The sequence below is a fragment of the Ursus americanus genome, chromosome 29 (genome assembly GCF_024610735.1).
Source record: "Ursus americanus isolate L20-20 chromosome 29, mUrsAme1.1.p, whole genome shotgun sequence".
In the NCBI taxonomy this organism is placed as follows: domain Eukaryota; kingdom Metazoa; phylum Chordata; class Mammalia; order Carnivora; family Ursidae; genus Ursus; species Ursus americanus.
Window position 1 is genome coordinate 21,037,166 of NC_142155.1, and position 21,891 is coordinate 21,059,056.

Below are 21,891 nucleotides of genomic sequence, written 5' to 3' on the forward strand. Positions count from 1 at the left end.
CAGTTGAAAAATCTGGGCTCCAGATGAATGTATAAGCTCTTTCTGGGAAGTACCCGCAAGCTGTAGTGAGGCTGAGGGTGAGTACAAAGGTGGCGTCCTCTTGCCTGTGTTTTCTGAGAGCTCCTCCGTGGTTTCTAGATGTATGGTAAACCTGAAGCCTGCCCCTTTGGCTAACGCTCCAAGACAAGCAAATAGGCCTTTTCCACAGGCACACTGGGGGTGTGTTTCAGTCCAATGTTTGTGCTGTGCCCTGGGAGCAGTAGCTTGCCAAGAAGTATCTCTTCTATTGTTTCAGTTCCATGGAGCCCAGCAACACAGCCCACCCTGGCCACCAGGGACAAGAGCTTCAGGGGTCACCCCTGTGTGGACTGCGTGTGCCCACTGGCTTCAGTAGAGTCCATGCAGAGCCTAGGGCTGAGGCAAGCCCATCACCTTCAGTAGTGCTTGGGGGCAGCCCAGCGTGGTACAAGGCCGCCTACTGGCTGAAGTGGGACTGTGGGAGAAGGAGAGGTGGTGCCCTTGCAACTCCAGTAGAAGCTTTAAAATTAGCTCATGAATTTCCTTCTCATGTGGTCTAGGTGCGTTTTAAACTGCTGCTTTTGTGCTGGATTTTGGGTAAGTGAGTCTGTGTGAGCCCTTTAAGAGTGGACTTTCTCTTTCCCACACGGCCTTTTGGGTCTCTTGGATGTAAGCCTGTTGTTTTGCAAAGTCAGATGTTTAGGGGGCCCATCTCTCTGGTGCAGGTCCAAGGGTTGTGATGCCTGATGTGGGGCACAAATACCTTGCTCCTCAGGGACATGCAGTACATTTGTGAGATTCCTGCCAGTTGTGGGTCACTGCACCGGGGGTAGGGTTTTTGGTGAGACCATGTCTCTGCCTCTCCTACCTGTCTCCTACCTGTGTTTGTTTGTTTGTTTGTTTTTTGGTCCTTTGTTGTGGAGGAGACGTTCAGCTAGTTTTCAGGTCTTTATCAGAGGGAATTCATTCACATGCGGCTGTAGATTTGGTTTGTCTATAGAAGGTGAGTTCAGGGTGTTGCTGTACAGCCATCTGAATCCAAGCTCCTTAACAATGTCCATAAATACTTTTAATAAATGGAACAAACATTTTCAAAGGAACTTCATTTCCATTAAAATAGTTTAAGGGCACTCAGGGATGAAGAATGTGGAGGGAGAGAGTGAGACATAGCCTACACCTAGGGAATGGATGGACAATTTCAAACTGTGGTAGGGAAGGAAAAAGACCACCGAGGAAGAAGAAAGCACTATCCTAGATGCAGAAAGGAGGAAGAAGGGGAATAAGAACTAGAACCAGTGAGGAGGAAGTAGTATAGTTTTGAATGTCAGTTCTAAATGTTGGAAGGTTATGGTTTTCTTTTGAAATAATGACGTGATGAACCAAAACATTCTAGTACTCTTTCACCTTAAATCATAAGAAGCCTTCCCTCACTCTTCTGTGTACCATGTCTGTGGGAACCAGGGCAGTATCAGCTCTCTGTAGTGAGGATCTAGTTGGGATGTTTCTTTTTTTACGAGACAATTCAAAACTGGGAGTCTAGAAAAGAAGCAGCATGGTCAGTCATTAAACCAGAGTTTACTGCAGCCAAAGGACCTGAATGTAAGTCCTGCCTTTTATCACAGCTATTAAATGTTCTGCTAAATAGTTGTGGACAAGTGTTTTAACCCCTCTAAGTCTTGGTTTCTTCTTCCGTAAGATGAGAATGGCACTAGCTACTTTCCCTCTTTTAGTTGGGAGACCAAATGGGATGTAATATGTGGTCAAGTGCTTAGGGAAGTTCAGTGCAAGGGCTCACCTGAAGCTAGTAAGGTTTTTGTCAGACAACTTCCTAGGAGTGGTAGTTGTGATGGAGTTCATGCAACACTATGAGCAGAGGGGTTTGTTTAATGGAGTGATGTTGGTAAATACAACACTGGGAAGAGACCAGTTTGACAGGTGGCTCTCTAACTTTCTTACGGATAGCTGTAAGTTGCCAAAATTTAACAGGAAAATCCAAATGTACTAAACAGTATTTTTTGAATACCTTATTTTTATTTATATGCATAATCACAACTAAAGTCTCCTCTTTGTAGATTTTACCAACTTCGTTTTATATCTTTTTTTCCCCTTCCAGATGAACGGGACAAAGTTCAAAAGAAAACGTTTACAAAATGGATAAATCAGCATCTCATGAAGGTCAGTTAATATTATTTTCACATCTTGGAATTGTTTAGCGTGCTTTTAATTTATTGTGCAGGAATTGATTGTCTAGCTCTGAAGCATAGCTTTTCAATATCAGATCAAAAGTTTAAATTCTAGAGCATTTGATGTGCATTTTAGTTAACTGTAATTATCTGGTGTGTGGCCTGTGGGTAATGATGAAGGCAAGAAGGTAAGTATACAATGATTACAATGCGTTCTGTGACATCAGTTAAAACCTAGCATTATTGGACTCTGAAAAAAATCTCGGCTGTTTAAGAAGCATGTAAATATTTATGTGGTAGGGCATAGGAGAATTTCAGTACTCAGTAAGATATTTTTCTCTCTCAAGATTCAAACCAAGTTCTGGCATTGGATATATGTGGATGGCAGAGGGTTATGTGAGAATAAAGGTAGATTATAGAGACAGAAGTGTAGAGTTCTTTAACTTCTTGTACTTGGTATGACCCAGATAGTCGTGCTTATGTGTACATTTCTCTCTGTAGTAAATAGTCGTGGTTCTGAAATTAATATTAAACTAATACTTATTTCTGTGCTCTGGGACACTTTGAGGATCTGATATAAGCTCTCCAGAAAAATACACATGCACACAAAATTTGCATACAATTTCATGGAATTATTGGATCCCACTGAAGCCCTTTTATAAACCTCAGCTAGAGCACCTGTATGACTTCACAATGAACTGTTAATCACATTTCCCCCCTCTTATGGATAATCCTAAAGTTGGAAACAGGGAATGTTTTAATGTCTGGTGCTTGGGACTTAGAATGTTCTCACAAAGAAACATTATTTTAAATGTGGTTATATTCCTAAGCTACTCACAAATCCTATTGAATGCATCATGTAGCAAAGTAGTACCAATAATGTGATAGCATCCAATAGCCTTCTGTAAAAGTGATTCTCATTTCAAGGGGCGTATCAAAGTCACCTGAGGGATGTTTTAGTCCCCTCTCTCTCACCACCCATTGACAAAATCCTTTTCCCCAATTCCGACGTATCGTTCAGGCAGGCCGTGTCACCCACTCTCCAACTGAGAATCATTTCTGTAGGGAGCTTCTGTTACTGCTGGGAGCTGAATCCTTTGGTGTTTTGGCAAGAGATAAAAGTTTGAGACACTGTGCTTTATGATGATTTTGTAAGGAAATATATTGTGAATACTAATGAAGGAGACCAGCAGTTTACCTCCCCTCTTCCAAGCTTTTGTCTCATCGCGCACATATTGTGAGTGGGACTCTTCCACAGGATAGGGCAGAGATGGGCTGACGTTTATGGTACGGAACTTTGGAGCGGAAGGCTCTGACGGGAGTTCCCCATTTCTGAGGTGAGTCCAAGGAAAGCAGTTTTCGACGAAGAGGTTCCCCTTTGGAGGCTGATGCCCTAGCAGTTTTGTAGCTGTGGCTGTCTTGGGGTCGGCACGTTGGTAGGCTCAGCGGGTTGCCCCACGTCTCCTGGAGCATAACTGCTATGGTTCCAGGTTGATAATCAAATTACAACTGTTTGCAGGGGACACCAGAGAGAAGTAGAAACACAAATGAGGTGACCCCCCTAGGAACCGCAGCACTGTGTGCCAGGCATGTTGGAATGGGCCATTCATCTTATGAGTAGTTCATACACTGAATGGTTGAGTAAAAGGAGACTTCCTTTGCTAAAATTGTCCAAACACTGAGCCGCTTGAGGACAAAGGCTACATTATTTATCACAGTGCCTGGCAAGAGTATTCTCACGGTGTGTAATATACATTGCATAATTAAATCATTTAATTCTTCTAGCAGCTACCCAATGTGGTCTAATTTAGTGGTTATACACACATAGCCTTCAGAGTCAGACAGCAAGGGTTCAAAGCCTGATTTACCTAGAATATGTGACTTTTTTTTGATAAAATGACAGCTCTCAAGATTTAAGGCTTACTTCTGCTGCCTTCTGTAAGTAAGAATTGGGAGAATATGTTCTTTTATGCGCAACAGCCATTGCATAGATATCAGTCCAACTGATTAGGGTTGCAGTCAAATTGGCTTATTTGTTTCTTGAAGTATGTCATAGGGTCAGAATTTAAAGTTAATGCTTATTAAATGAGGAGTCACTGTAGGGAGTGGGGAAAAGCTAGACAGTACAGGCTGGGCTGACTCCCACTGTCAGTTGCTTCTGTTCGGTTTTGCTCTAGTATCAGCTCAAATTAGTCTTCCTTTCTAATCTTAAAAATCGTGCCCCAAAATTTCTGGCACAAAACTCAAATACGTGAGAACATAGTTTTTAAATCTTTCATTCTTTTAGGTCTAGAAGTTATAGCTTTAACCTCAAGTGAAGAAAAATAAATATCCTAAAACATTTAGAGGCACCAGGCCGTTAAGGTTTGTGTTGTTACTAGTTAACCAGAGAAAGGGCAGCCTTTATGTGATCTTTTCCACGTTTCGCTCAAATGATGGTAAAAGGAATGTTGCACTATGTAGTCAGCCTCTTTAGTCTCACAAAAAAAAAAAAAAAAAGCTGGACTTTTTCCCTCTAGGCATCCATTTGGTCCAATTAGTGGGAAATATAATGAGTACCTGAATTTTAAGTAAACAAATTAATATTAGAAAGTAATATTTTCTCTGTATTGACTTTCTTATGTTCCTTGCTTGAAATATTGAACATCTTCAAGGGAGAAACAGGGAAAGGAGAGAAGCAGGTCCCATATCTTTTTTGCCTTACCGTATTCCTTTTCAATGAATGAGAGGAAGGGATGGACATGACAAATGAGTCAATAAAATGAAAATGGGTAAGGAGAGAAAAAAATGGGAATAAAATCATTTAGATAATTGGATAATTCTATGTGTCTTCTTTATGTTTCATCAGTTTTAACTGTAGTCACAAGTAGTCCTTAAACCATGGGTAACGGAGGGGGTAAGTGGAGTTCTAGAAGAAAAGAGAAGAAGAGGTGAGGGAGGAGGTTAAAAGGGAAAAAGAGGGGAGGAATGGCTGTCTTGTGCACTAAGGGTACTCTCACACAGCCCCGGAGTTGTGCCTTAGGATGGCCCTGTGGGGTCTAGGGTCTGGAGACTCTGCCCTTGGCTCAGCTGCTGGGGAGTGCTGACCCCAGCTAGGGATGTGTTCCCCATTTTCTGAAAGAATTCTTACAAATGTTGCCCTTTCTAAATAATTATTTATTTATTTTAATATTATATAATTATTATTATTATTTTTTAAAGATTTTATTTTATTTATTTTGACAGAGATAGAGACAGCCAGTGAGAGAGGGAACACAAGCAGGGGGAGTGGGAGAGGAAGAAGCAGGCTCTCAGTGGAGGAGCCTGATGTGGGGCTCGATCCCAGCACTCCGGGATCACGCCCTGAGCCGAAGGCAGACGCTTAACCGCTGTGCCACCCAGGCGCCCCGTAATATTATATAATTATTTTACCCTGTTCTCTCCAGCACAGTTTTGTCTCCAGGGAGAACTGTTCTTGGTAGTTCTGCTGTTTTGGGCAGTGAGGCAATTGAGAGGTTTAGTCCCCAAACAGATTTGACTTTGCTGAATTTTTTCTTTTCATTTTATAAGTTATATATTTTGCTAAGTTAGAGCAAATTATCTTTGAAAGAAGAACGGTCCTTCAAAGTTACTAGTCTGTGGCATGTGAGCCAAAGATGGGAAGCAACAAGAGGTCAGACGCGGTTGTGTCCAGGCCTTACAGTTTATTATTTGTGTGACCTTAACCTTCTTAGGCTCTCATCTGTAAAATGGTGGCAGTGATAGGTTAGTGTGAGGACATAAAGGAGATAATCCATTTAAGCATAAAGTATGTTAATTGACACATTGTGTAAGTTGCCCCTGGAACCCTTCTACCTCCCTCATCCAAATCCCTTTTCTTACCTCAAGTACTTTCCCTTATATTTATTTTTTAAAAGATTTTATTTATTTATTTGAGAAGGAGAGAGAGAGAGCAAGAGAGAGAGAGGGAGAGAGAGAGAGCAAGAGAGAGCACGAGCAGGGAGGAGAGGGAGAAGCAGGTTCCCTGCAAGCAAGAAGCCAGATGCAGGGCTCGATCCCAGGACCCTGAGATCATGACCTGAGCTGAAGGCAGATGCTTAACCGACTGAGGCCTCAGTACCTTCCTTTTCAGTAGAAACAGCTGGGATTTAGGTTCAGAATCTTTTGAGGTGATAGATTGGCCTGTTGCCTTCTTGCCTTAGAGTCCTACTGGGACACTGAAGAATTACCTATTTGAGGTCATCCTGTTAGCCATACCCGCCTCCTCTCTATACACTGCTCCCCAGTCATTTATGGATTGACCTTGGGGCCAAAGGTCCTTTTTATTCCTCTTTTTTCCTCTTCTTCCACACACTCTCCTTGCAGAAAGGGAGTCAGTGAAGGCCCACCATACTTGTGAAAGGTTGGCCATTTTTATTCCTCAGTTGTAGTTGCACTTAGATTCACAGCTGGAGGGCATGTGGAGGATGTGGGAACATCCTCCAGTTTGCTTCCTTCCTTTACAGAAGGGAGAACTGTACTGGTAGAACTGCAGTACAAGTCCTGAGATGAGAATATGAATTAGAACGAGGGGCTGTGTCCAGTGTTTGGTTTCCTTGTGCACTGTGATGGGTTGCAGATCTGCCAGGGGGTTCCCCTTGGCTATGTTGTTGTGTTTACTTTTCTCTACCTGTAGTTTTAACTACTCACCAATTACTCCCTGTGATTTAGGAAGTTATGGTTTATGCAGCTGCAGAATAGCATAAACCAGTGCTTAGGGGATGATTTTGGCATGGTCAGTTTTTTACAAGTTTATATGACTGAGAAAAGTAAACGTTGCGGAGCTTTTAAATGACTGCTTAAGTTACTATTATATCCATGTGTGTAAACACTTTTTTCCCTACAATATTTGGGGAAAATTTTTTGGGGGGGAGAAAAACTGTATTAAAAAAACAATATGGCCTTATTTTATATTCACTGGAGCTAAAATTACATTTGTTTAAGGTAAACAGATTGCTTAATTAAAACTTACATTTGCGGGTGAACAGATGCCTCTGGCATTTTTCTAAATGTATTTAAATATTAGTGTTCTGGTATTTCAGTTGTAGGACTAAGCCTGTCCTTAAACTGACTGTGCTGGCGAGAGTGTTTTCCTTTGGATGCATCATTCTTCAGAATACTTGAATAATAGAGTCCAGTTGACACATTCAAGTCCGCTCCCTCTGCAGGTCTCTTCACACACTGAGTAGACTGGATTGCTTACCTTGCAAATTGGATATTTAGGTAAACTATTAGTGCTGGTAACATTTATGTATTATTCTTTAGCATAATTTTAATTATGGTATTAAAAACCATGAGCTGGTGGTTATCAAAAATGTTTTGACTTCAGTTTGGTAAATTTTACCCAGAGAATTGTTCTAAGACATTAAATTGGTGACAGTCTTTTATTACAGTATTTTTTTTAATGTCCATTCTACCTATGGAACTTTATAAACGAGAGGGTCTTATATCATTATTCAGTTTTCGTTGTTATTCATCACATGCAATTCCTTCTCACTGTTTAGAAATCAGCAAGACGGTAGTGTAAGAAATGGTACCTAAGATTGAAGTACCTATGATTTAGCTTTTCCCTTATTCTGCGGAAAACAAGAAAGAAGGAAGCCCTTTGGTTTCTGAAATACCTCAATAGTTACCAAAGATTAGAAAATTCTCTTTTAATTGTTTACTTAGACCCAGAATTAGAACTTGAACCATAACTGAGAGGCTGTATTGAAGAGGAATAATTTAAGGGAATGAACAATTTTTAGGAGAACATTGGAGTCTGGAGAAGTCCATATAATGGGCTTTCCTTGCCTTGGGTCCATCTAACTGGCAGGTTATCGTGGAGATAAATTCCTCTGTACCAGTTAGCTGTACTGTAAATTTTTCCCTTAACATTATATTATAGGATATTCGGTCTGAATTTTAATTTATTGATACGTAAATGCATTTGGAGAGAAAGGGGCCCTGGATTCCAATATTGTGCCACACCCTATGTGATAGTTACCTGCTTGATTACCACGGGAGACACCCAACTGACTCTGTTCCATCTTGTCTTTGGAAAGCCTAGATATTTATTCATAGCCTAGATATCCTTTGCCCGGCTTTTAAAGTCAGTGACTTCATGGCTCCCCTGAATCAATCACACTGTTCTTTCTTTTCTGATTTGGTGACTGGAAGGAAATGTATATCCCCAAGCTGAGAACAGAGTGATAACTTTTGGAGAGTAGAGAAAAAGCTCTAATTTGCTCTGTGTTCTTGACCATTGCATACTTCTTGAGTGATTTTATATCTATGGGCACAGATGAGATGGGAGAATATATGCAGCATTGACTTTATAAAGGCCTAATGAAAAATACATCTTCTGAAAGTATAAGGCAGCTTTTTGGTTCTTTAAATCTGCAAATAATATCTCTATTTTAAAGACCTTAGGTTTATGTGAGTGGTTCTTAAACTTTAGCTGCATCAGACTTGCTTAGAGACGGCTTGTTAAAATAGATTATGGGCCTTACCCCAAGAGCTTCTGATTCCCTAGATTGGGGATGAGGCCTGAAAATTTCCATTTCTAACAAGTTGCAGGAATTTGTGTTTCTAACAAACAAAATGCTGATGTTGCTAAGCTGAGGCCACATTTTTAGAAGCCCTGTCATAGATAAATGGATAAATATTATAATTATCCAACAGTTTCATTTGCTATAACCAAAAATATTTTAATACGGTTTAGAAAATAATAGCTATGTTTTATTGAGCCTATATGCTAGGATCTTTACAATATTAATACCAATGTTAGTAATAGCTGCTAATAGTACTTGAGAGGTAACCATGTGCCAAGATCTGTCACTCTCATGTCTTAGTTTATTTATTTTTTAATTTCTTCTTTAATTTTTTAAAGATTTTTTATTTTTTCATTTGTGAGAGAGAGAGAGCGAGCCAGTGAACGCATAAGCGGAGCAGGGTCAGAGGGAGAGGGACAAGCAGACTCCCCGCTGAGTAGGGAGCCCGACGCAGGGCTCTATCCCAAGACCCTGAGATCATGATCTGAGCCAAAATCAAGAGTCAGACGCTTAACCGACTGAGCCACCCAGGCGCCCCACATGTCTTAGTTTATTTAATTCTCACAGCTATCCTTATGGACTGGTCCTATTTTATCCCAGTGTTACAGATGATAAAATTGATGGACAGATAAGTTCTACAATTTCCCAAGGTTATACACCTAATAATTTTTAGGACTCCGTGGAAAATACGTAATTTTCCATAAGTTGGAAAAGGAGTCTAAGGAGGAAGTGAAAAATGTATCCCAGTCTGCCTCACTACAGATCTTTTGCTGTCTCGACTACCTTGAATTCTTAAGGATGAATTTAGAGTTGAGTGATTAAAGCTGAAAGAGAAGCTGAGTTTGACATTTGGACATTGGTCTGATTTCTCTACAAATACGACTTGACATTTAAGTTATTTCTGTTATGGTAAAGGAATTACAGTGTGTGTAGTAGAGGAAGGTTGAAAGCTTTTTGGGGAAAAGTCTGTTAAAGGCCCACTGTGTAGAATTTAGAAGCAAATCAGGATTTAAAAATGTGAAGAAATTGGGGCGCCTGGGTGGCACAGCGGTTAAGCGTCTGCCTTCGGCTCAGGGCGTGATCCCGGCGTTATGGGATCGAGCCCCACATCAGGCTCCTCTGCTATGAGTCTGCTTCTTCCTCTCCCACTCCCCCTGCTTGTGTTCCCTCTCTCGCTGGCTGTCTCTATCTCTGTCGAATAAATAAATAAAATCTTTAAAAAATAAATAAATAAATAAATAAATAAATAAATAAATAAATAAATAAAAATGCGAAGAAGTTGATTTTAGGATAGTGAAAGAGGTACATGGAAGAGTATGAAATGGCTTCATCTAGATGAATAGTAGCCTGGGATTGAGAAATTCTGAATGTCTTCTCATCATGAAGAATAATGATACCTTGGTGATAAATTCCTCATCAAGGAAAAAAGCCCATAATAACACTGTTTGCTTTCAACTGTGCTGTATTGAATTTTAGTATAATCAGGGCTGTATTTGAAGTCCGGTTTAGGAACTACTCTGTTTTCATGCAGCTATTTTTTTTTTTTTTTAAGTAAGCTCTATATGCGACGTGAGGCTTAAACTCAGGACCCTGAGATCGAGAGTCACATGCTCTACCAACGGAGCCAGCCAGGTGCCCTCATGCAGCTGTTTTGTTGGAGATACTAAGTACATATTTGTAAAACCATTAAACATTTAAACCATTAACGTTAGGCAGGACGGCCTAGGATAAAGTGCCAAGGTGGCAAACAACAAGGGTTTTAAGAGATGAGATTTGGGAGGCTTGGGGGGGGCTCTGACTAGTCAGGGACTGTGCCAGGGTGGGGAAGTTGACTTAAGCTGGATGCAGAGGAGGAGGGGATGGTCCGGCGGGGAGGGGCACAGGGAGTCTGCTGTACTGGATTGCTCGCGTTTGCTGGAAGGAGATCAGGTTGGGTAGGCAATGGATAGGTGATGAAGCCAGGTAAGAAACAGAGGTGACTGGTTAGCCAACGAGGTTTTAAAAGGTTTTGAGGACAAGAGTGACAGAATATAACTGGCATTTTGGGAAGAGTCTTGCAGTTTATACACAGGCGTTAAGGAATGAAATGTGACTATATTGTGAATTCCAGGGTAGGGGCCAGCGTGCGTTTAGGTGTTGCATTTAGTTGTCATGTCTCTTTAATCTGCCCTGGTAACAGTTTTATAGCCATTTTACAGACTTTGATGGCATTAACATTTCTGAGAATACAGATCAGGGGTTTATTTGGATAGAATGGAAGATGAATTAATAGCAAAATAACTTTTGAACTTAAAGTTATTTTTATGACAGAAGACAAACTTTTTTCCTCCCATGAGAGTCATTTAAGCAACTATACGTGGCAATTACATGTGATTTTAGTGTTTGTCGAGAATGTAGTGAACTACCTTTTCAAACTCAGAACACCAAAATTTTACTCAGTAATTTCACCAGGTGATTTTAATTTTAATTCCCATCTTGTGATCAATTGTAATTTCTCTCCCTTTTGATTTCTTTATTCATTATCATCATTAGTCCATCACTGTCACTGCCTTTTATTGAGTACTTACCATGTGCCAGATCCTGGACTGGATTCATAGCATACATGATCTGACTTAACCCTGGTTTTTACCAGTGAGGAAACGGAGGCTGAGGGAGGCTAAGTTATCCGCCCAGCATGGAGTAGCTGGAAGCTGTCAGGACTGAGCTTTTTCGTCCTGACTCCTTCTGGCTCTACAGAAAAACAATGTCATGCCACCACATCATGCCACAAGAGAAAGGCACAGAATTAAGGGATGATCAAGAAAAAATGAAGACAGAGAAGTAGGGCAAAAAAGCAGTACGTGGAGTTACATTGCCTCTTTACTCGGCTCAGATTTCTCTCAGCCATTTCCCTATGTACTTTAAGTCTTTGCTGTTATGGCTTGGCCTCTTTTTATGACCACAAATTTTTATTTGCATTCTTCTCTAATCAATATACTTTACAAGAATTCAGAGATATAGATAAAAGTATACAAAGCCAAGCAGCATTCCTGAAGGTGGTGGTTTTAGCTAGAGGAAAGGCATTGACTAAGGCATTTTTGTAGAAGAAGAAATATACACTTGGATCAGTGGTGCTGACATTTTAAACCATATTGTATAGGCCTTGACATCAGAAGAAGTATATGCATTCTGTAGTAGGCAGATTAAAGCAGAAGACTTGGTTTGTTATTTGATACTAGACTGTAAGCTGCATGAGGACAGAGCTGTGTCTGATTAAACAGTGTATCCCCAGAACCTAGCATAGTGTCTGGTACACAGCTGTTTCCTCAGGCAGTACTGAGGAATTTGTTGCTTAATGAATGAATGTAAAACCAAATGAACACCCCTGTCCCTGCAGTTTTTAATATAAATCTGTAATAACTACTATGGTGGGGGAAGTGAAAGGATTGCTTTGATAGGAATGAGATAAAAGTTACCTGGAGGAAAAATAAATTCATAATGACTTCTTTCCTTTTAGCTTCCTTTTAAAGCTAAAAAGATGCATTTCATTATAGGTGTAAAAACTGAGGTCCCAAACAGGTCATGATTAGCAGGGCCAGACTTTCCATATTCTGATCCCTTTTCATGTTATTTCCTCCGTGTTGTAATTCAGTTTTTCTACTTGTGGCTGGGTAGGAAGTTTACTCATATTCACAGATGAGATTAATTTATCTAAAATTACTAATTAGCTTTGCTCTACTTATCTACTATTTTCATTAGTTAAGAATATTGCCTGGAGCTAGATACCTTGGGAATTCTCTAATATTAATACAATTAGTAGAGTCTCTGGTCTTATTGCATGTGGGGGAGGGAAAAAAACCCTTTTCCTTCTATCCTTCTGTGTTCTTAGTTGGACTGTATAACAGAAAACTGATTAACAAGAGAAATGCATAAAAATGTATTTAATAAAAGTTTTGGGAAACAGAAGCTTTCATAAGGAAATGAAGACCAGAAGAAAGGATTAAACCTTTGTGTTTTTATATGAAATTTGATGAAAAGTGGAAAGTCATAGAAAAATGTGATAGGACAAAAGGGTATGAGCTAAGGGTAATAAACTGAAGGGAAACTTAGCAAGGCTTATTTGTTCAGTTTTTTCAGTGTCCCTTTGTCTTCAGAGATAAGGATGTTCTTTTCCTCCAGGTACAGGGAGGGCACCTCTCACATGAAGGTCTTATGACCTGCTTCAGGTGAAAAGGAGGTGTGGGGAGGCAGAGAATCCTTCCAGCACTTGCTGTTTTTCAAATCCCTTGAGGTTAAAATATTCAGTATATCAAGGTGCCGTATTTTGGGGTTGTGTGTCCTGAACCCACCATGCAGATGTAGTTAGATTTCTCTGTAGGTCTGAGATATTCCTTTCGATAGAATCAAATAGAAAACCCTGTTTCCAGGCCCTAGTCAGGGTTTGCTGTTACTGCAAATCTGAGGGAGAATTCAGTTGTAAAAGGGGCTGACAGGGCAAGACAGGTACCAAAGGAGTTAGAAGCCAGTAATCAGAAAGTGATGAGAGTTGCAGAGAATTTGATAATGAAAGTGGTCAGGGTGTCAGAGGTAGCAGTGGGTCAAGTTGGACTTGCCTAGGGGTTTGGAAACTGTTGCATACACTAGAGTCATTTGATCTTAATACAATAGGGAAGAAATTTCTGTTTGGTGAAAAAGGATAAGAGGGGTGACTTCAGAGGGAAATTGTTAGAGCTGGGAAAAGTGTTGCATACTTCTAAAAATGCTGCAGTAAATGCCTGTTGGCACTGAACTGTTGATTTGTGGTGCTAATATATTCTGACACTGATGTTTGCTTCAAGAATTTCTTATCAAAATTGTTCAGGTACTCTTCTTTGTCATTTAATAAAACTCTCATGGAAATACACTACTGGTTTTCAAATAAACGTTAGGGAGCCATGGCATTCATTGTAAGATCAGTTTTTGATACCTTATCTGTACAGAGTCCTTAACATCTGAATGGGGATTTTTATAAGTCATTTTTGGAGGCCTGCATTTCCCTATATAGCTGTAATATGTTGTAATGCCGGTCCTATTCTCAGGCTAGTCCACTAGATCTTATTTAATGCATATCCTATTTTATAGATGTTAAGAGCTCAAGTCCTGATATCAATCAAGGAGACAGAATACACTAGAGGAGCAAGAGTTTAGTCTAATAGGTTTAAGTTTAAATCTCACTCTGAATCTTTGTTCATTCTTTAGAATTACCCTCTTTTTTACCCAAGGGCCCAGTGTGCGTATGTATCCTTCTAAGGCACTGTGTTCCAGAGTGTTCATGTTCCATCTTGGATTCCGAGGTCAGTTGGTCTCAGTGAGGGTTCGGGTTAGGTTGGGAACCTGATTCACCACAGCCCATAAATGATAGAGCGCTCTGGCCATCCTGCTGGAAGGGAAATCTCTGGTGGAATTTCAGACAGATTAAAAAAAAAAACAGTCAGCTGTGGGTGGGAAGGCCAGCAGGGAAGTAAGTTGGTCGTGCCTGGGGTCTGCCATGGTGCACAGTTTTTCTAACCGAGTCTTACTTTTTATAGCATCCTTTGTCCCTTTTTCTCCCTTTAGTGTGGCCATTGAGAGGACAGGCTTTGGGCTGAGCTGCTTGGACTTACATCTTCCCTTGACTATTTACTAGAGATGTGACCTTGACTTTTCCAAGCCTTTGTTGGCCTCATCTGTCAAACAGAGAATAGTGCCCTCTTTATAGACCTTTAGGATCATCAGAAAGCTTCCAGTTTGCCCTGTCTTCCATAGCAATGACAGATGTGGTCCCGATGTTTGCATTTTTATGGGATTGAGTCCTCCTGTTGCCTGTATATTGCAAAGAGGACACTGCCCAAAATGTACAGCTGTAGTGGTTTTATAGTAATATTCTAGTAGTGGATGCCAGTTAAATGGTGAATTCTAAATAAAGGAATGTTTTTTTCATGGTCTGGCCAGTGCCGACACTAACACCTTTTTTTTCCTCCATGAGCATGACAGTTTGAGGTGAGATGCTGCGAGTGTTTGGCAGCTAACTGTATGATTTGTGAGCCATCACATCACTGGCTGAGTTTGCCTAGATAAAGTACTTCACAGAGCAACAGCCCCGTAGAGCCACAGACACAGCATAGCAGAGAATTTGGCACTTCAGTCTTCTGTAAGAGCATTAGCAGCTTTCTAGTAGTTGTTAAACAAACAAACAAAAGCCCCCCCCCCAGGATGTTAAAATCTCCAGAAAGCAATACTACTTACTGAATTCTTGAAGAACAGTATGTAAATCCCATTTCTTAGATGTAATTAGTTATACCAGAAAGATACCGTATAGTTGCCCCGACAAGTTATACAAGTAGAAATGTTTCTTTACACAGATCTGTTGTCCTGAGTTCATGAGTTTGGGTCCTATCCTTTTATTTCATAATTTGCTATTGTTCCCATTAATCTTAAAAAATAAAACTCCAGTTATTTTACCAGCAAAAATGGGTTTATTAAGGAATACCAGAGACTTGCAGTATGGTATAAGCAAGACACATAAAAAAACCACAGGCAAAGCCTTGGGCAAGTCCAGAGAACGAAGGAGAGGAACACTGTTTTATAGTGGAAAGGAGCTAGTTGGTGGGGCTCTCACAAAGTCCCTTGGAGTAAACTGGGAGTTCCAAGTACATTGGCTTTTCATTGGCTGAGTTGTGACAGTTTCTCATTGGCTGGGCTGTTGCTCGTTGCTGTGGGAAGAGGAAACCTTTTTTTCCTCCAGCTGCGGTACTGGGTACTGAAGCCCGAGCTAAAGTAGTATTGACTTGAGAAGTGTGTCTCTTCCTGTTGGGTCTGCAGCTGATCCTGAGTATTAGGGTGTGAGAGCTCCCCTTCTTGGTCTCTCTACTTCATTTTCATGAGGTTTCCTTATGTTAATTTTCACAGTCCTAAATGTTTTGAGCATTTAACTTTTATTTTATATAAACTTAAACTTAAGAAGCTGTGTTTCCTAACACTTTGATTTTACTGATGTTAAGGAGGAAAAATTCAACTGATTAAATTTGAAGATCTAATTGGCTTTATTAAGCAGTTCATGAATTGGCAGCATCCCATGTAGCAAGTAGAGGGGAGTTCTGAGGACTTGTGTAAAATGGAAAATTTTTATAGGAAGGAGAGTGAGGCAAGGAAATTCTTAGCAAAAGAAAATAGTGTTCCAGGCAGGGTCACTTTCCCTTAGGGAGAAAAGTCCAGGGGCTTGGGGTGGGGGAGGGGGGAAGGGGGTGTTTTATTAGGTAGATTACCTCATCTTCCTTTGGGGGGAGAGGGAGGGCCCTTGTGATAGATTACCTTGCTGGCGCTGATCAGAAAATGCCTGATAAGTTAAAATTTCATTTGTGGGGGAGGTTGAAACTACAGTTCAGTTAGGTATTAAAGCCCTAGTTCTGTGACTTGGCCTAGCATAAGTGACTCCATCTTGGGCCTGTGGTTTTCTTTGTAACACTGAGCATTGTATTTAGTAGAGCAATTTGAATGTTTAATCCAGGTTATTAAATTCCAAACTTTTGTCTTCTCAACTTAATTTCTGATTAATACTTTTCTTGTTGGATTTTAAAAATTAGTTTTCCAGAGTTGGCAAGATGAACTAAAAACATACTTTTTGCAGAGGAGCAGCATTTTTCAAATCGGGTCCCCAGGAACACTAGTGTGATGGTGTTGTGAGACGTCCTGGTGGAAAAAAAGAAAAAAAGTTTCCATTGCCAGTAGAGTATGGAAAGCAGCATTCCCTGGTTAAAGAGATTTACCGTATACATTAGCATATTAAAGACTGAGAACTTCTGTGATAAAGAACCCGTTTAATTCAGTGTTTCACAAATTCACTTGGTCATGGATTCTTTTTATCAAAGAGTATCTGTTAACATCCCTTTGGGAAATCCTGCAAGAGAGTTTTAAAGTGACTGCTTTTAAGCAAATATAATTAATTTTGTATTAATTAGAATCCCAGATTTGGACAGGGTCTAGTTAATTTGGTTGTCATTGCAGGAATATTTTCTCACAGCCTTTCTTATGGGTCACTGATTTTGTAATTTATGGGCAACTTATACTTTTGGTCCACTTGAATTGTAACTGAGCTGTTTCTTTCATTACCTACAATTTGCTCACTGTAACTCCCACCCACTTGTCTTGGTCCAGGCCCTCCCTCCCCTCCATGATGGAAACCGTATATGGCAGTTTGTAAATACCTGCAGAAACTGTTTTGTCCCTTTTTGAAAAGCTTTCCTTGTCAAATACTTCCATTTCCTTTATTTCATTTTTTTGTGATACAGTTTTTATGTCATACATTTCTTTTTCTAGCATATTCTCTTTCAGTTTTCCCATTTGAAAATTTTAAGACTCTTGAGTTGAAGGCAGAAAATGAATTGAAGGAATTCTACCAGGTCATCAGAGGTATACAGTAAGGGCATGGGCTACTGTTATCCACAGAACTCAACTCTGTTTTTATTGTCTACCTCCTTTTTACCTCCCCCCACTTTGTACATACTGAGCTGTTTGCCTGTTTATTTACCCTTTTTTTTTTCTTCTCCACTGTAGGATAGCTCCTTTAGTCTTAACTGTTTTTCCAGTTTGCCTACAAAGATACGTACTGCTTTTATTAGAAAAGACCAAACTAATGTTATTTTGTAAAAACTGTCTTTTCCACTCTTAATTTGCTATGAAAAGAGAAGGCCGTTGTATAATTCATCTCCTTTCCGAGAGTGAAGGACTGATAATGATTAATGCAATGCTAGTGCTAAGGACATTTGCATCTCAACCAGGAACTCCTGGTGGGGGAGGGCATAGAGGGCTGCAAACTGTCTACTGCCTCAGGGCCAAATCTGGCCATAGCCTATTTTTTGGTACAGCTAATGAGGTAAGAATTTTTTTTTTTTTACATTTTTAAAGAATTGAAAACAAATCAAAAGAAGAAGAATATTTTGGGACACCTGAAAATTATATGAAATTCAAAATTTGGTGTTTATAAATAAAATTGTGTTGAATCCAGCCGTTCCGATTCACTTATATGTTGTCACATCATGTGACTCTTAAAGCCAAAAATATTTACTATTTGGTTTTTGTGGAAAAAGTTTCTTGATTCTGTCTGCGGCTAAGGTTTCATATGTATTTTGGGTAAAGTTTTGTGTATATTCATTTAGTGGTGAGATGTGTGTGGTGTCTAAATGGGGTGTCTCTCCATTGGCTGGGGGCCGCCAAATGTGGGGCCATGATCCTGCAGAAGCTGGTGGTGAGGGAGGTAAAGGAATTTACCTGAGGCAGAACAAAGGAGGTAGAAATTTACTGAATACACCACAAGGGAGTTGTGGGCAGGACAGCAGAGGACAGGCTGTCTGCAAGGAGGCAGTGGGTGAAGGTTGTTTTTAAAGGGGGAAGATGAGGAAGTATGGCCACCTTGGAATTCTCCCTTTTTTGGTAACTATGCCTTGTTGTAAGTAGCCCATTGGTCAGTTAGGGCCTATGGATATTTTGAGGTTGCCTCCTGGGCCTGTCTGTATTCAGCCAGGGGGTTGTACATTCCATCGCTCAAGCCCTTTTGCCCAAAAGTGGCCTCTACAATATGGCCACTTGTGTTTCCTGTGAATCCATTTATGAAAGTAACTTTGCTTTTCTATATGTAAGGCCAGCTGTGGTTCTATGAATGTAATTTTATACCACAGCTACTTTTCTGAATGAGCTTCTCTCTTTGATTTATTTACAAAATGGTATTGAAAAGGCCAGATCAGTGTATTGCTTTACTGAAGCAAAATTTTATTTATGTGATAATCCTCTTTGAGTCAAGATCGTCATGAAAGATATACCCATTGCAAATGCCACTTCAAGTAAAAGTTCAGTGAGTAATGCTGATATAAAGTGGATGATGGGTTGCGTGGCTGGCTCAGAAGGTGGGGCACACAACTGTGAATCCCAAGGTTGTGAGTTCAAGCCCCTTGTTGGGCATGGAGCCTACTTAAAAAAATATATTACAAAAAATTAAGTGGATGAAGTGTTTCTTCTGTCACTCAAATTAGAGGTTTCCTAACTAGGCTAGTAGGTAATCCTTTATGACTATTACATTTGCTTTTAGCTCTCTTAATATATACCTCCTTTTTGGTATAAATTAAAGGTTTTATAGTCATTGGCATTGCCAGCTTTTCCAGCTTTGTTAGTATTCCGATCAGTCCTTTTGTTTAAGTATTAATTGATTATATTTGGAACAGTTTTTTCAGTAAGTACAAATCATGCATCTTTTAAAAATGTATCTCAGTTGTGTATGCTGATGTATTAGAACAGTCTAACATCCTGCTCACTATTCTGCTCACTATTATTAATTCTTGTTGAGTTGTGGTGAGTGCAAACGTTTCTCGTGTGCAAACATTGCTGCCATTCAATAACTTAAAGGGAGAATGATTAAAATATTTTTTTAAAGATTTTATTTATTTGACAGGGATGGAGCACTAGCAAGGGGAGGGGCAGAGGCAGAGGGAGAAGCAGGCTCTCTGCTGAGCAGGGAGCCCAGTGTGGGACCCAATCCCAGGACCCTGGGATCATGACCTGAGCTGAAGGCAGACGCTTAACCAACTGAGCCACCCAGGCGCCCTGAGATTCAAATGTTTTTAGGAACAAGTTGTCTTGAGATATATTTACACACAAAATTCATTGGTTTTAATTCATTGGTTTAATGATTGAATGATTTTTTAGTAAATTTACTGAATTATGCAGCTATTACCACAATCAAAATTTTTTAACATTTCCACCATCCCAAAAAGAACCCCAGCCCTAGGCAGCCACTGATATATTTTCTATGTCAATAAGATTCACATTTTCTGGATATTTCACAAAAATAGAATCCTACAGTATGGGTTCTTTAGTTTGGCTTCTTCCGGTCAGCACAGTGTGTTTGAGGTGCATCCGTGTTGTAGCATGTGTCTTCAATGCTTTTTCTTGGCACGTGGTGTTTCCATCCTGTGGGTGTGTCACATTTGGTTTATCCATCTAACAGTTGAGTGGCATTTGGACTGTTTCCACTTTTTGGCTGCTAATGAATCATGCTGCTGTAAACATGAACATACAAGTCTTTGTATGGACATATATTTTCATTTCTCTTGGATATTTATTTAGGAATGGGATTGCTGGGTCATATGGTAAACACAGTGTAACATTTTAGGGAATGCCAAACTGTTTTCCAGAGTGGTTGCATCATTTTATATTTCCCCTAGCCATCCGGAGGGTTCTAATTTCTCCAATTCTAGTACTTATTGACTTTCTTTTTGATTTTAGCTATCCTAATGGATGTGAAATGCTATGTCATTAGGATAGTGATTTGTATTTCTCTAATGATGTTGAGCCTCTTTTCATACACTTATTGCACATTTCTGTATCTTCTTTGGTAAAATGTCTGTTCAGATCTTTGCCTATTTTAAATTGGGTTGTATGTCCTTTTATTATTGGGCTTTCTTTTACCACTTATGCTCTTGGTGCTATATATAAGTAATTTTTGTCTAACCCAAGGTCACAAAGATTTACCTTTATGTTTTCATCTAACAATTGTGTAGTTTTAGCTCTTAATTTAGGTCTCTGATTCATTTTGAGGAAAATGTTCCTTTTGCACGTGGATATTGAATTTCCCAGTATCAGTTTGAAAAGAGTCAATGCTGAATTGCTCTTGTTCTTTTGTCAAAAACTATAAATATGTGGGTCTCTTTCAGGACTCTCTATTTCAGTGACCTATATGTCTATTTTTATTAAAAACATTTTGTTATAAGATTAATTAGTATTAAGTCTTGAAATTTGATATATCTGAACACCAAAGTAATTTAGATGGGAAAACACTTAGAAGGTTGCCATGCCAAAATGGACATTTCTCCTCTGTATGTTAGTCATTCAGCAGCATTTATTTAGCTCCAACTGTGTGATAAGACATGATGCCAGGTACGAACTCTCATAGATGCCATGATAGGCCCTCAGGGCAGAGACAGATCCCTTGCTAGGAAGTGGCTTGATAGAGTTTTTGAATCTGTTTTCTGAGTTTCTCTTTTCTTCCTGTACCTGGGCAGGCATTCAATGGCCCACAGGTGAGGGCATGGCTATGTTCACAGGAAAGTGCAAATGACTAATCTTTTATTTATTGAACAAACCTTCTTTGAATATTTACTGTATAAAAAGTACTGTACAAAGCATGACACATTTACAATGAGGACCTAAGACTGGGCCCTGTTCTTTTTAGAGGCTTATATTTAAGTATATTATGTACATAAAACTATAAGGAAGATGAAGATTGGTGTTCTGGAATAAGCCAAGGAATGTATGAGTGAAGAAGAGAGGACTTCTCAGTCTGGGTGGCATGAGAGCTTGACCTTGAAGGAAAAGTAAGATTAGGATAGCCAGAGGAGTGGGAATAGAGCAGCATTTTTGGGGTAGAGGGAATACCGTTGAGTACAAGCAGAGAGATATGACAGTGGCAGTTTTGAGAATGTGATCTCAAGTATTCAGCTTTCTTTTCAAATTTTCTTAGCCTTTGGGATTCCAAGTGAAGCTCTACTGTTTAGGCACTGGGACCTATATGTCTTGCAGTATACGCACAGCTGTGTCCCGTGGTTCACCTTGAGAAATGGGGCCTCTGATTTGCTAGAGTTGCTTGGCTCAAGCTTTCTCTTGGTGAAGCTTGTTAATTTAAAAGGGAGGGTGCTGGGGCTTCTGGGTGGCTAAGTTGCTTAAGCATTTGATTCTTGATCTCAGCACAGCTCTTGATCTCAGGGTCATGAGCTCAAGCCCTGTGTTAGGCTCCAAGGGGAGGGGGAGGGGGAGAGTGTGTGCACTCAGGAAAAAAGAGAGAGAGCATGCTCAGAACTGAGGTGGGGGAGAAAATCACTAATAGTTAGATTTTAGGCTTTAGTATGCGACAGAATTGCAGCAGTGTAGCCTCTCCTCTGGTCACGAACAGTTGGTCGTGCAGCACTAGCTGTTGACTAGCTGCCGAGTATCTGTGGTCCACAGCCTTAGGTAAACAAACGGAGTCTGGAAATTTGGCAAAATTGTAATGTCCTTTAGGAAGTGATCAATTTGAAGAAATTAAGGTATTTTTGAAAGCTTTAATCTTCCTGGAGAGGTATAATTCTGTTGCAGAGATTGATTTTAACAACGGCTGA

General features: G+C 39.9%; 1 protein-coding gene across 23 annotated transcripts in view; it reads left to right on the top strand.

Annotated features, from left to right (window-relative positions):
- The window catches only part of DST (dystonin), a 452,944-nt gene that overhangs the window by 202,310 nt on the left and 228,743 nt on the right, over positions 1-21,891 (top strand). For all 23 annotated transcript variants that reach the window (XM_087856995.1, XM_087856988.1, XM_087856983.1 and 20 more), the window contains one exon: positions 2,132-2,193. In XM_087856995.1, coding sequence (XP_087713121.1) covers positions 2,132-2,193 — 62 coding nt within the window. The remainder of the gene's footprint in view (positions 1-2,131; positions 2,194-21,891) is intronic.